This window comes from Myotis davidii, unplaced genomic scaffold (assembly GCF_000327345.1).
Source record: "Myotis davidii unplaced genomic scaffold, ASM32734v1 scaffold130, whole genome shotgun sequence".
NCBI lineage: Eukaryota > Metazoa > Chordata > Mammalia > Chiroptera > Vespertilionidae > Myotis > Myotis davidii.
In genome coordinates this window covers 5,894,743-5,909,579 of record NW_006285040.1, presented here as the reverse complement: position 1 = coordinate 5,909,579, position 14,837 = coordinate 5,894,743, and the positions used below count along the sequence as shown (strand labels likewise).

Genomic DNA, 14,837 nt, shown 5'->3' with positions numbered 1-14,837 from the left:
AAAAAAAAAAACCTGGCTGGTATGGCTCAGTGGTTCAGCACTGATTCATTTCACCAAGAGGTCACCGGTTCAGTTCCCAGTCATTGCATATGCCTGGTGGGGGGACATACAGGAGGCAGTCGATAGATGTTTTGTTTTGTTTTTTAAATATATTTTATTGATTTTTCACAGAGAGGAAGGGAGAGAGAGAGAGAGTTAGAAACATCGATGAGAGAGAAACATCGATCAGCTGCCTCCTGCACATCCCCCACTGGAGATGTGCCCGCAACCCAGGTACATGCCCTTGACCGGAATCGAACCCGGGACCCCCCAGTCCGCAGGTCGACGCTCTATCCACTGAGCCAAACCGGTTTCGGCGATGTTTTTTCTCATTGATGTTTCTCTCCCTCTCCCTCTCTAAAAATTAATAAAAAACCTTAAACAGATGCAAACAGATTCTGGAGGTTTTCATAGAGGACTTGAGGACTCTTAAGAATATGTCTTTGGTTTGAGAAATAGTATCATAAGTTATCATTTCCCCAATAACACTTTTCATAATAGCAATGTTATAATGATGAGGCATTTGACAGCTTGGAGTAATGAAAGCCTGTGTATATACAGGATGGTGCAAAAGTAGGTTTACAGTTGTTTGAATGGAAAATCTATATCTAAAAGCCTAAGTGTCCGTTCTACTGTTGTCCGGTAGTTATGACACGCACTGACCACCAGGGGGCAGACGCTCAATGCAGGAGCTGCCATGATGCACACTGGCCATTTAAAAAGAAATGGTACCGTGGACCTGGTGCGACAAATGAACACTCAGCTTCCCCCAAGTAGGACTTAAGTCCCGCCACCACCCCGGAGTGACAGCCTACCAAATTGCAGCCAACGCTGCCAAGACCCCCATTGCTCAAAATGCTACCCACAGCCCAGCCCAGCCCAGCCCGGAGATGGTCACTGTGGGCACCGGGTAATGACTTCACGTAGCAGTGTCCGGCTTCCTCCTCTTGGTTTGGCTCAGTAATAGAAAGGGTCCTGGGTTTGATTCCAGTCAAGGGCATGTACCTTGCTTGCAGGCCCATCCCCAATAGGGGTGTGCAGGAGGCAGCTGATCGATGTTTCTCTCTCATTGATGTTTCTAACTCTTTTTCCCTCTCCCTTCCTCTCTGTAAAAAACCAATAAAAATAGAGGAAGGGAGAGGGATAGAGAGTTAGAAGATAAAGAGTTAAAAACATCTATCAGCTGCCTCTTGCACATCTCCTACTGGGGATGTGCCCGCAACCCAGGTACATGCCCTTGACCGGAATCGAACCTGGGACCTTTCAGTCCGCAGGCCGACGCTCTATCCACTGAGCCAAACTGGTTTCGGTGCAAGTTTATTCTATATATATAAAAGGCTAAGTTAACTTGTGCATGCGAGATACATATAAAACTCTTGCTGGTGCCAATTGCATGCATGTGTTACTGTCATTGTCGATCATGAATTTGGTTGACATTTCTATTATAGAGAAAGGGCAAATAGTGTTATTAAAATATTTCTTCTAATTCCTTTTATTTTTTAAATATATTTTACTGATTTTTTACAGAGAGGAAGCATCAATGAGAGAGAAACATGGATCAGCTGCCTCCTGAACACCCCCTACTGGGGATGTGCACGCAACCAAGGTACATGCCCTTGACCAGAATTGAACCCGGGACCTTTGAGTCCGCAGGCCGATACTCTATCCACTGAGCCAAACCGGCCAGGGCTAATTAATTTCCTTTTAATGTGCACGAATCCGTGCATGGGGACACTAGTAATACAATAATTAATAACTCAAAAATAAACTACGTGTTTTGTGTACTCACAACTGTAAATCTACTCTTGCCCCATCCTGTACTGTGCAGGTTTAAGTTTTATTTACTTTTTTAAAAATATTATTTTACTCTGCCCTGTTTTTGGGAGGGAGTATGCCCGATTTCTTTTGAAACAGCCTATATTTTATTTAATACCCAGATTTACCTTTCTTTATAATCCTTAGTAAATCTTTGTCTTAAAATGTTTTTAATTGTAAAAGCAGTATATGCACATGGTAAAGAAACACAGTATGTAGAGTAGTATACTTCATCTCTAATTCTACTTCCACAGTTAACCAGTTTAACTTGTTCTGACAGTTTCTACCTCTTACCAGTATGTATACTGTATTTGTTTCTTGCTATTCACTTCAGTGTCTGTTGACTCCTGATATGAATTTGACTCAATGAGAAGTATTTGAGATCTTCATATGGTCCTGAATTTATTTATGTTAACTTAGGGATCGAGGACTGAGTATCCAAAGCTTACTTAATTAGTGTCTCAGCTAAATGCACACGTTAACAATAACGTGTTCAAGAGAAAACAAATGTAAAATAAAAGCAAGAGGTTAAGTGAGGTGAAAATTTGAGTAATTTCATAGAAAATACACAGGTGATTTAAGTAGGTCTCTTTCTGTATATATGTGCTCAGGCTGTATTAGGGAAGAAAGTAACTTCCTTAACACTATGTATACTCTTCAGTCATTGTCCGTTTTTGCTGCCTCAAGGCGAAGATGTGGAAAAAGTTTTGGATGAATGGAAGGAGTATAAAATGGGAGTACCAACATATGGTGCAATTATTCTTGATGAGACACTTGAAAATGTGAGTGTAATAAAATGAAAGATTTTTAGTGAAAAGAATATAATTTTTATAAATGTTTGAAATTGGTTTTTAAAAAATATATTAGATTTTTAGTGCTAAAAGGTCAGATTTTGCAAATTTTGTCTGCATTCTGTCTTAATATTTTATACTTGTTACAGTATGGCTTATTACAAAGAAGTGCCCTTTCATTGTTGAAATACTTTAAAATGGGCAGAATGCCTTTCTTCATGCTAGTAGTATATCCAGAATCATGGGAGATAATTAAAAGCAAGTACTGTATCAAATTACTGGTGATAACAGTTACCTGAAGGAAGGAGAAAAACACCTTTGCTTTTAGAAAGGAGCATGGGAAAGCAAGACAAGTTTTATTTCTATCTCTGCTTGTTCTGTAGGTACTACTGGTTCAGGGATACCTAGCAAAATCGGGCTGGGGATTTCCAAAAGGAAAAGTAAATAAAGAAGAAGCTCCTCATGATTGTGCTGCTAGAGAGGTGAGTTACAACTGTTGCTGCTTTTGTTCACATCTCTCTGTCATTTACTCTTACTTGTTTCTATTTTCTTTCATTGTCTGTTATCTCTGTAACTCTTGTGGGGGCGGATATGATTTCTTCTTTCCTTTTAGAATTGGATTTGCAATTAGTAAAACATTTTGGTTCAATTTGTCTTTTTTTTTTTTTATCTTGGCTTTCAGACAAGGCACAATTTGAGCTTTTCTAAGAAATTGACATTTGTTGTTCAAAATCCACTCTAGCTTCCCACTACCTATAGGATAAAGTTTAATTCTTTAAGTATTGTCACTCCTTCCCTTACTCCAACACAAAACTTAGCCTTCCTAAATTTGTTTTTATTACAGTCAAAAGAATTTATTGTCTGTCCCTTGAATTTGACTGGTTTGTCTCAGCCTTAAACTTCTGCTTATATTTTTTTCCTACCTCTCTTCTTCCCGACGTTTCAAATCCTATCTCGGTACCTTTCTAGACCCGGCTCAATTTATCCCTTTTTTTTTTTTTTTTTCTGAAGTACTGTCACCAACTAGTTCTATACCCAGGAACTAACCTTTTTTTTTTTTCAAATATAGTTTATTGATTTTTTACAGAGAGGAAGGGAGAGGGATAGAGATTTAGAAACATTGATGAGAGAGAAACATCGATTAGCTGCCTCCTGCACACCTCCTACTGGGGATGTGCCCACAACCAAGGTACATGCCCTTGAGCGGAATCGAACCTGGGACCTTTCAGGCCACAGGCCGACGCTCTATCTGCTGAGCCAAACCGGTTAGGGCGAGGAACTGACCTTTTTATTTGTAAGATGAGGTTTAGCATGGATAGTTTCTAAAGTTTATTCTTACTTAAAATTCTCTTTTTAAATCTAACGAGTCAGCTCTATCTCACAGTAGTCTCTGAACTATAATAGCACTTGTCTTTATCTTTTGCTTGGCATTAGTTATGTAGTGCCTTGTGACAGATTGTGTACTGTGTTCTTATCAATTCCTTATTATTTATGATCATTATTATTTTTGATTCAGTATTTTCCTGCATCACTGTTCATGTCCTGGTTTAAGTTTGGGTATAATTATTTGTGAGGGATACTAGTTAAGATTTTTATAAACCACCAGTAATTATTTATCATACAAAAATCATCAGTGGTTATTTACTTTCGAGTAGGATGTGACAAACAATTAAAAATGCTACATTTTAAATTCATCATGAAATAGCTTATTTAAGCAAGTATTTGCAACAGCTTATAGACAAAGCCGTTATATACAAGTAAATGAAGGATTATGCACACCCCTTGAAAAATTGAAAGCTGTTTAGGAAGCAGGTGAGGAATTGCCACATTCCTTCTTGTTTCTGTGTGTGTGTGTGTGTGTGTGTGTTATGTGCTATTGAGTTGGCTCTAGCTCTTGACGACTCAGAATGATCGACATGTACAATGTTCTGTCCTCAACAGCCTTGCTCAGCTCCGGAAGACTTATTCTGATGGCTTCTTTTATGGAGTCAGTCCATCTCATATTTGGTCTTCCTGTTTTCCTGCTGCCTTCTATTCCCAGCATTATTGGCTTTTCCAAAGAACCCTGCCTTCTCATGATGGCAGGAGATGCATTGGAACACTTGTAAAAGTCTTCCCTATTATTCTTCCAACTCTGTAGTCCTCTTACTTCTGAAGAAGGACAAAATAGGAACCATAGCATCTTACTTAGAGGAATTGATCTGTAGCCCTGTTCATGGAGTTAGACTTATGGCAGAGACAGTTGTCATGAGGTTCTGAAAAGATACTACATTAACTGAAATAACAAATTTAGGCTAAATGGAGTGAGCTCAGCTCAGCTGTCTCTGTAATTGAGTGTTGGGAGAAATTGGAGGAAATCAGATACCAACACTTGTAAAACTGAAGTACCGTGGACCCAAGAGGTCTGTCTTCATCTACCACTAGAACCCTCTCTGTGAGGAGTGTTACGCATTACTAGAGGCTCAGTACACAGAATTCGTGCACTAGGGGTAGGGGTTCCCTCAGCCCAGCCTGCTCCCTCTCACCGTCCGGGAGCCCTTGGGGGACATCCTTAGTGCTGCCGCAGAGGCAAAAGAGGTTCCCGCCACCACTGCTGTGCTCACCAGCCTTCTGGCTGAGTGGCGCTCTCCCTGTGGGAGCTCACTGACCACCAGGGGGCAGCTCCTGCATTGAGCGTCTGCCCCCTGGTGGTCAGTGAGTGTCATAGCAACCTGTTCTGCCGTTTGGTCGACTTGCATATTAACCTTTTATTATATAGGATATTGGAAAGAATCAGGATGATGCAGAAATAGGATATTTGGGGTAAGAGAGAGGCAGTTAACCTGTGAACTGAGGCACCCAGTTTTCACTTGGCTTTATCTTGTTCTCTCCTCTGGGATACTAACATAAAAGGTGGTCCTGTTGATGTGGTACTAATTTCAGTAATGACTATAGATTACCATAATTTGTAAGACAGTAAATAAAATTTATTCTTAGGGCATGGGGAATGGGAGAATGGAGTGTGGATGATAAGATCTAAGAGAGTCTTGTGGGGAGGGATACAACCATTATGGGAGGTTATTTCCATTTTTCAGGTAAAGAACTGAAATTGAGCAGTTTATTAATGTGCCCAAGGTCACACAGTAAGCAGAAGAACGGGCATGTAAAACCCTGGTAATTGGGTTCTGGAGTCAATGTTCTTGACTACTACAATTTAGGTAGTCAAGGAATATTTGCAAATGGGTGAGTATTTCTAAACACAAACAGATGAAAAGAGAAATAACTTATGACTTTTAAGTATCTATTTTCTAATGAAATTTACTTTTCTGATTTGGATCGATATGAAATTGTTGTTTTAGAGTTTTTGTTTGGCTCTGAGGAACCATAGTTCTTAAATTCAGGGAAAAATTATTTCACTTTGATAATAAGGATTGATCTTAACTTCTATCCCTTCTGATCTACATAACATCCTGATAAAGGACCTTGTCAGAAAAGGCTTGAGTTTAATTTATATAAAATTGTGGATTAGAATTAAAAAAAAATTTTTTATGAGTTTATTTGAGCCCAAACTGATGACAGTTGCTGGGAAGCAAGATCTCAAATGCTTCCTGGATTAGAATTTTTAAAGGCAAGTCTTTTGACTTGTATTCCTGATTTTTAAATGACCACCTTTGTCATAAAGAAAGAAAGGTTTTGCTATTAAGGTAGAGTATTGCTGTATTAGTCTACATAGGCTGCCACAACAAAATACCACAGACTGGGTGACTTAACAGAAATTTTTGTTCTGAGTTCGGGAAGTCTAAGATCAAGGTACCTGCTTATTGGATTCCTGGTGAGAACTCTCATCCTGGCTTTCAGATGGCAACCATCTCACTGTATGTTCATGAGACCTTTCCTGGATGCCTGTGTGAGTGTAGAGAGAGGAACTAGTGTCTCTTCCTTTTCTTATAAGAGCATTCTCTTTATTAATCCCACCCATATGACTTCTTTTAACCTTTATCACCTCACAGGTCCTATCTCCAAATATAGTCACGTTGGGGGCTTGGACTTCAACACAAGAATTTTGAAGGAACACAGTTCAGTCCATAGCAGTTGCCATTTTTGATTGATGAAAGTATTCAGCTAGTTCTAGAGTTGCAGTTTGTCATTCTGCTACTGGGTGGTGCTGCAGTATAAGATAAACAGCACTGTTTGAGAGGAGGAACCATCTGTGTTCAGTCTCAGTTGAAAATTAGATTGCTATTCCATTCTTTATAGGAGTTTATATTAATATCACATTGTTCCTTTCATTTTCACCTTATTAACATATAAGGAGAGGTTTTGTCCTAATTTTCAGCTGCCATTCATTAGACTTAGGCTGATGTCTTAAGCACCTTTTCTCTTGCTTTTAAGTTATGCTGTTCTACCATGGATGATTACCCTTCTATTAAGTTGCTAATATTTTAATTTGATTATTATAGCATTTTATTTTGGTGTATTATAATTATATTAATATTATTATTTCACTATATATTGCCATCCAGAGGTATTTTGTTAGGCTATTGCAGAATTTGACACATCCCATAAGAGCTGTGTATATGGACTGAGCTTAAAGAAGCAGGGGCAAGCAGGCTTCTCAGGGAGAAGGTTTTTTGTTTATTTGTTTTTTAAATTGATTTGAGAGAGAGAAACCAATTTTGTTGTTCCACTTACACATTCATTGATTGATTGTTGAATCTGCCCTGACCAGGAATCAAACTTACAACCATGTCATATGGGGATGATGCTCTATCTAATCAACTGAGCTTACCCGACCAGGCTCAGGGAGAAGGTTTGAATGATTGTTGATAGAAAGCTAAGGTTTGTCTTACTTAGTAATTTCCAGTTTTCTCTTTGACTTTTTGGTTCACCTTTGTTAATTGTTTTTTTCTGATCACTTTTATTCAGTGAAGTAGATTTAGGAGAAAAATGAAAAATGTTTTCTAGATATTGTTGAAAGGATATATTAGGATAACCTCACTATTTTTGTTGTGGTGAAACATTAGCTGATCTTGAGAACAGGCAAGTGGTACTTGGCGGTTCACTTGTAGTTTTAAGATTTTATATTGTTGCTTATATTTGGCAAAACAGTATGTTTTATTGTAATGAATCTGACTCTGCGATTGTATGATTTTTATCTTTGTAGAATTTATACAGAGGAACTACTGGTTGGCTTATTTTACCTCTTCCTACACTTTTAAAGGACATAGGTAGAGGATTTCATCATTTGTCTATGCTGGTGTTCTTTGGGTACCATGTTTTTAAATCTTAGTTAGGGATTTTTATCTGATATAAAAGTTAATGCATTCTATGTGCCAGGAAAATTAACTATGCATTACAGATATAGGAATCGATTTGATTCACAGAAGGCGTGATACTAAATTTTTTTGTTGTGCCCTGGCCAGTGTAGCTCAGTTGGTTGGAGTGTTGTCCCCTGCTTAAAAGGTGGTAGGCTCGATTCCTGGTCAGGGCATATACCCATGTTGTGGGTTCGATCCCGTCAGGGAATGTGAGGAAGGTAACCAATGAATAAATCAATCTCAATCTCTCTCTCTCTCTCTCTCTCTCTCTCCCCTCTCCCTCTCTCTTCTGGGAGCATGTCTGTCTGTCTGTCTCTCTCCTCTCTTTTTCCCCCTTTCCTTCTCTCCCTTTCTCTCTCCCCCCTCTCCTTCTTCCCCTCTTTTTTCCTTCCCTCTCTTTCTCTCTCTCAAATCAATATAATTTTTTTTTTCATTTGTGTCTGTACATGTGTGTTATTCAAAAATTTTCCTGGTAAATACTGCCCTGACCAGAAATTGAACCTGCAACCTTTTGGTATACGGGAGGATGCTCCAACCAGCTGAGCCACCCAGCCAGGACAATCAATATGTATTTTTCCCCACAGTTTAGCATATTTAGGAGTGTATAGAAATTGTGATAGAAATGAATTAGGTATCCTGGAGGAACTTAAATTGACAGTCACAGACTGCACATGCCTGAGAGAAGTATAGCTAGTCCCTATTGAGGAAGATAGGAAGATGTACATGAACTGATAAGGAGGGAAGAGACAAAAAGAATGGGTAGAAAGTTCCACACTCTTGCCTTGTAAGAGATTCAGGCCTGTGCACATGTTTTAATGTCTCTGTCCCACTGGTTGATGAGGAGATGCTAAATATAGAGGGAAGGGGAGAAACTCGAGCATAAAAGATCCACAGTAATTTTTAACCACTGAGAGTCCAGAGTTGTTTTGATTTTGAGGGTGAAGTGGGTAAGAACATATGTTAGGATAACCTCAGAGTAATATAATTGTTACTTGAAGGAGAACTTTAAGTCTAGAAGAGACTAATGGTTTTTTATTTTAAACAGAAGCCCAGATTTAATCAGATTAAGCATGTCTTCTTTGGTTGATGAAAAGATGAGGGTTAGATGTAACATTAATTCCTGAGATTTATGTTCTTTCAGTTCATCCTTCCCTGGCCTTTGAGGCCTTACTGAGGAAAGACAGTCTTAGAACCATTAACCTAGCTCCCTAGTTTTCAGTTCTTTTGCATTTCTATCCCCACCCCCACCCAATTGGTTGTAGCTGTACTTTTGAAATCTGTCCATTTAAATGTTAGCATTCACAATTCAATTTTCATGTTTGAAAAACAGTTTTATTTATATAAGACATTTTTAAACCTGTAGTTTGGTATACATATCTATTCATGGATCCTGTGAATAAAATCCATATGTGATCCCCAGTGATGTACTTTTCACAGATTGGGAACCACTGATATATTCTAACATTTTAAGGTTTCTGGACCCAGTTACAGTATGTATGTGGCAGTTTCTTCACTCCAGCAAGCAATTTTGGGGTACCAGCTGGGCGTCCTATAATTCAACTGAATTCTTACATGATGTTCTCAGAGATAGTAGCATCATATTCCACAGGTTAAGGGCTCAATCCCACAAGACTGCCCTCCACTTCAGATGGCAGTCACAAGTCCAGGTTGTCACTTGTGATTCTGACCAACTGGCTATAGATTGAAGGTTCCAACAATCCCTTTCTTGGGCTTGATTAATTTGCTAGAGTATCTCACAGAACTCGGAAAAACATTTTACTTACAAAGCATCAATTAATTAGAAAAGAATATAACTCAGGAATAGCGAGATGGACTAGATGCATCGGGCAAGGGATGGGGAAAGTATGAGGAGCTTCCATGCCTTCTCCTAGAGCAGCACTCTCCAAATCTCGTGATCAACAACCTTGAAGCTCTTGAACTCTGTTCTCGGGTTTTTGTGGAGGCGTTGTGACTCTGGTATAGTCTATTAAGTTATTGGCCATAGCTAATGAGCCCAGTCTCAGCCTCTCTTCCCTTTCAGGAGGGTTCCAACCCTCTACTCACTTGGTTGGTTCTCCTGGCAACCAGCCTCCATCCTTCCCAATGGGTTTAAAAATCACTTCACTAACATAACAGAAGATACCTTTGATGCTCTTATCACTTAGGAAATTCCAAGAGTTTTAGGAACTGCACCAGAAAGAAGACCAAGTAAAAATATATTTATTATTGTAAATCACAATATCACACATCTCCCTTCATTGAACAGCTGAAGAAATTTAGACTCAGCTATTAAAGAGGTTTTACCATAGTGGAACAATTCAGTAGAGGCAGAGCTAGAACTAGACCCTGGAATATTCTGACTTCTTGCCTAGTGCTTTCACGCCTTTAATTGCCTGGATATATCTGAATTTTCACCTTTGAAATAAGCAAATTTTAATAAATTGGAGGTCTGACAGCAAAAATTGAAAATCATCCAAACTTTTTATTTCCAGGTCTTTGAAGAAACTGGTTTTGATATCAAAGATTATATTTGTAAGGATGACTACATTGAACTTCGAATAAATGACCAGCTTGCTCGTTTGTACATCATTCCAGGAATTCCAAAAGACACAAAATTTAACCCGAAAACCAGAAGAGAAATTCGGGTATGGAATTGAAAGTACTTTCAGGTTGCTGAATGAAGTAGGAAATTGCTTTCAGAAACTCTGATAAACATTAACTATGTGTTTCTTGTGTTTCAGAACATTGAATGGTTCTCCATAGAAAAATTGCCCTGTCATAGAAATGATATGACCCCAAAATCCAAACTTGGTTTGGCTCCTAACAAATTTTTTATGGCTATTCCCTTTATCAGGTATGTTCATATTTCTTAAAATAAAAAAAACTAACTTTCATAATTCTGATACTCGGTTTCTTCATACAGCCAAGTTTTAAAAGTGAATTCTTAATCTTTCCATAGACCATTAAGGGACTGGCTTTCTCGAAGATTTGGAGATTCCTCAGACAGTGACAATGGCTTTTCCTCAACTAGTAGCACACCAGCTAAACCTACTGTGGAAAAATTGAGGTAAAGAAATGTATTCATAGGATTCTGACTTTCTGATACAGTTTTTAATACAGGAGCATTTTGCTTCTAAAGTTTGCAGAGGTGTTGGATTCCTTGATAGGAACTATTTTGTTCCTGTGTTTTTGAAACGTTTTTTATGAGGTGAAAGGGAAGGAGCTTCTGGCACATTTTAAAAAGTATACAAACAGAGCACCAGCTCTTGAGATAGATCGAAGAGGAGGAAAAGCGAAATCATCTCTGTGTGTGTTTTTATACTGTTACTTCTCTGTTCTCATATTCTACCTTAGAGATACTCGAGTTTCTGAAGACAGTTCGATGGAGGATATGTTGAGGTCTGTTTTTTGTGTAGAGGAGGTGAAGGATGCTGATGTATTACTTGTTCAGAAAGAACTGTGAAGACTTGGGTGGGCTTCTTTTCTTTCCCTCGTAATATAAAGAGTGACTATTACATGGTTATAAACCACAAGAACATTTTCTAGGTTGGAACTTAATATATAAATCATAATTACAGAGTAGGCTGAGTAATTTTGTTCAATAAGCAGAAATATTTGTAGTCAATTTGTGAGAACTTTGCCTTATGTTGAGAGTTGCTTTTTACATTTTCTTTAATTTAGATGTTCTGTTTTTAATCCCAGAGCTTCAAAAATTAAACAATAGAAGGAAACCACATTTACAGTGAATATTTTTTAAATACATGGAGAATATTCCATTTTAGTTGGATTTTCTGAGGACAGGAGCTTGGACTAAATGTAAATGTCATTTTTGCTTATCAGAAATTGTGATTATTATAACCAAATTATATACCACTAGATATAAGTGAAATAGTTAAAAAATGTAAAGTAGACAAGAATGCAGCCAATTTTGAAAAGATGCAAGATACTTTTAAAAAGTTATAAAATAGTGAGTGGAAAAAAATATTGACTGTTCATTTTTGGAAAATCTGTGTGAAATGACAACCATACTTTTTAGTCTTAGGATTTATGGTGTTGGAGAGTAGAATAAGGAGATAATAAACCAACTACTGTAACCACATTTCAGGTTTCTTAGGAAGGGAAGTATGTGCTTTTTAGTGTATAATCTAATGTCTGTGATAATGTATTGAAGTATCTGAATTTTGTCTAAAGAAAGAGTTGAGAGTCTAAAATTTAATTTAATTTTATTTTTAAAGATCATGGTTTATTTTTAAAATATATTTTTATTGATTTTTCAAAGAGGAAGGGAGAGAGATAGAAACATCAATGATGAGAATCATTGATCAGCTGCCTCTTGCACGCCCCCTGCTGGGGATTAAGCCCACAACCTGGGCATGTGCCCTTGACTGGAATTGAACCCAGGACCCTTCAGTCCGCAGGTCAACACTCTGTCCACTGTGCCACACCGGCTAGGGCAATATTGTAATTTTTAAGTGAGAAAGAGGAAGAATTCCAAAATATTCAGAAACAATCTTATTGTATAATACAGTTCTTTGGATTAGTGACTGTATTGTATTATACATGGGAGTGTACTATAGAACAGGATTTCTTTATTACAAACTATTGCATGAGTGCAATCTTTTATAATATAATTCTTTTGCATAAAAATTTATGACTGGATCTTTATTTAATTTGCTCAGACTTTGTCTTGGGCCTCTTTATATTTTGCTTTAGAGTATAGCTTAATTTTTCATATCCTCTTCCAACATGGATGTGGTCCATAATTGACCTTTGTAGAATCAAACTGTATACTTAAACATGCCAATAAGAATATGAGTAGTCTGTCCTATTAAGAAGAAAAGTCCACTTATATTTGTTTCAAGTAAATTTAGGCAGAATTGTTTTCACATTTTTAAATATATAACCACTCATAGGGAGGAGATGGTTTGGATAGTTCAGAAAAGTTTTGGATTAAAAATAACAGATTATTCATTCAAATACTCTTCTGCATGCTGGTGATAATAGACACAAAGCAGACTTACATTCCAATAGTGGGAGATAGACAATAAATAAGAAAGTAAAATTTGTAGTTTATAAGATACACTATTAAGGTGAGCTATATACACACTAAGAAGAGCTATAAGATAAAATTTTCTGATGTGATTTTTATTTTTTAAATCTTGGTGTAGTCGAACCAAATTCCGCCACAGTCAGCAGTTATTTCCTGAAGGTACCCCAGGTGACCAATGGGTAAAGCACAGGCAGCCACTGCAGCAAAAGCCATATAATAATCATTCTGAAATGTCTGACCTTCTAAAAGCAAAGGTGAGTGATATACATTTAAAGATTTTCATAACTTTAAGTTGGATTGTTTATTTTTGTGTGTGTGTGTTAACTTATATGAGTTCCTTATATATTTTGGATATGAACTGGTTATCAGATTTATCGTTGGCAAACATCCTCCCATTCAGTAGGTTACCTTTTTGTTTTGTTGATGGTTTCTTTAGCTGTGCAAAAACCTCTTTAGTTTGATGTAGTCCCTCCCATTTGTTTACTTTTTCTGTTGTTTTCCTTCCCTGAGGAGACATTTAAAAAAATATTAGCAAGAGTGATATGAAAGAATTTATTGCCTACTTATTTTTCTAGAAGTTTTATGGTTGGGGGGGGGTCTTATATTGAAATCTTTAATCCATTTTGAGTTTATTCTTATATATGGTGTAAGAAAGTTATCCAGTTTCTGTGACATGAGTCTGTTTGGTTTTTACAGCACTATTTATTGAAGAGAACTGTCTTTGCACCATTGTATATTTTTATCTTCTTTGTCATAGGTTAATTGATTATATAGGTGTGGGTATATAGGTGTGGGTTTATTTCTATTTCATTGATCTATGTGTCAGTTTTTAATGCCAGTATAATGCTGTTTTCATTACTACAGCCTTATAGTTTGATACTAGGTCACATGATACCTCCAACTTTGTTATCAAGATTGCTTTGGCTATTCAGGGTTTTTTGTGGTTCCATATAAATTTTTGGATTATTCTAGTTCTGTGAAAAATGCCATTGGTATTTTGATATGGATTGCTTTGAATCAATAGATTGTTACGGGTAGTAAGGATATTTTAATGATGTTAATTCTTCCTGTTCATGAGCACTGTATATGCCTCCATTTATTTCTATCTTCAATTTCTTCTATGACTTACTATTTTCTGGGCACAGGTGTTTTTACCATCTTGTTTAAATTTATTTCTGGTACTTTTTTTTTATGAATTGGGATTTTTAAAAAAATTTATTTTCCTGATAGTTTGTTATTGGTGTATAAAACTGCAACTGATTTTTTTTTGATTTTTGGATATTAATTTTGTATTCTGCTACTTTATTGAATTAATTTATCAGTTCTAATAGCATTTTAGTGGACTCTTTAGAGTTCTTTATATCATGTCATATGCAGATAATGACAATTTTACTTCTTTTCAATTTGGATGTCTTTTATTATTATTTTTTCTTGTGATTGCTGTGGCTAGGACTTTCAATATTGTGTTGAGAAGAAGTGTACTGAAAGGAGACATCCCTGTCTTGTTCCTGATCTTAAGAGAAATGCTTTTAGCTTCACCATTGAATATGATGTGAACTGTATGTTATAGATCAGGGGTGGGCAAACTTTTTGACTCGAGGGCCACAATGGTTTCTTAAACTGGACCGGAGGGCCGGAGCAAAAGCATGGATGGAGTGTTTGTGTGAACTAATATAAATTCAAAGTAAACATTACACTAATAAAAGAGAAAAATGGTAATTGGCGTACGACGCTACCCTTTTCATTGGCTAATCAGGGCAATATGCAAATTAACTGCCAACTAAGATGGCAGTTAACTGCCAACAAAGATGGCGGTTAATTTGCATATGTAGGCACAATGCAGGG

The 14,837-nt window shown here is 37.1% G+C and overlaps 1 protein-coding gene across 4 annotated transcripts in view; it reads left to right on the top strand.

Moving 5' to 3' along the window:
* Positions 1-14,837, top strand: part of DCP2 (decapping mRNA 2) — an 82,453-nt gene that overhangs the window by 54,868 nt on the left and 12,748 nt on the right. For all 4 annotated transcript variants that reach the window (XM_015558459.1, XM_015558458.1, XM_006755281.2 and 1 more), the window contains 6 exons: positions 2,509-2,636; positions 3,029-3,127; positions 10,435-10,587; positions 10,684-10,796; positions 10,902-11,009; positions 13,111-13,246. In XM_015558459.1, the coding sequence (XP_015413945.1) occupies positions 2,509-2,636; positions 3,029-3,127; positions 10,435-10,587; positions 10,684-10,796; positions 10,902-11,009; positions 13,111-13,246 (737 nt within the window). The remainder of the gene's footprint in view (positions 1-2,508; positions 2,637-3,028; positions 3,128-10,434; positions 10,588-10,683; positions 10,797-10,901; positions 11,010-13,110; positions 13,247-14,837) is intronic.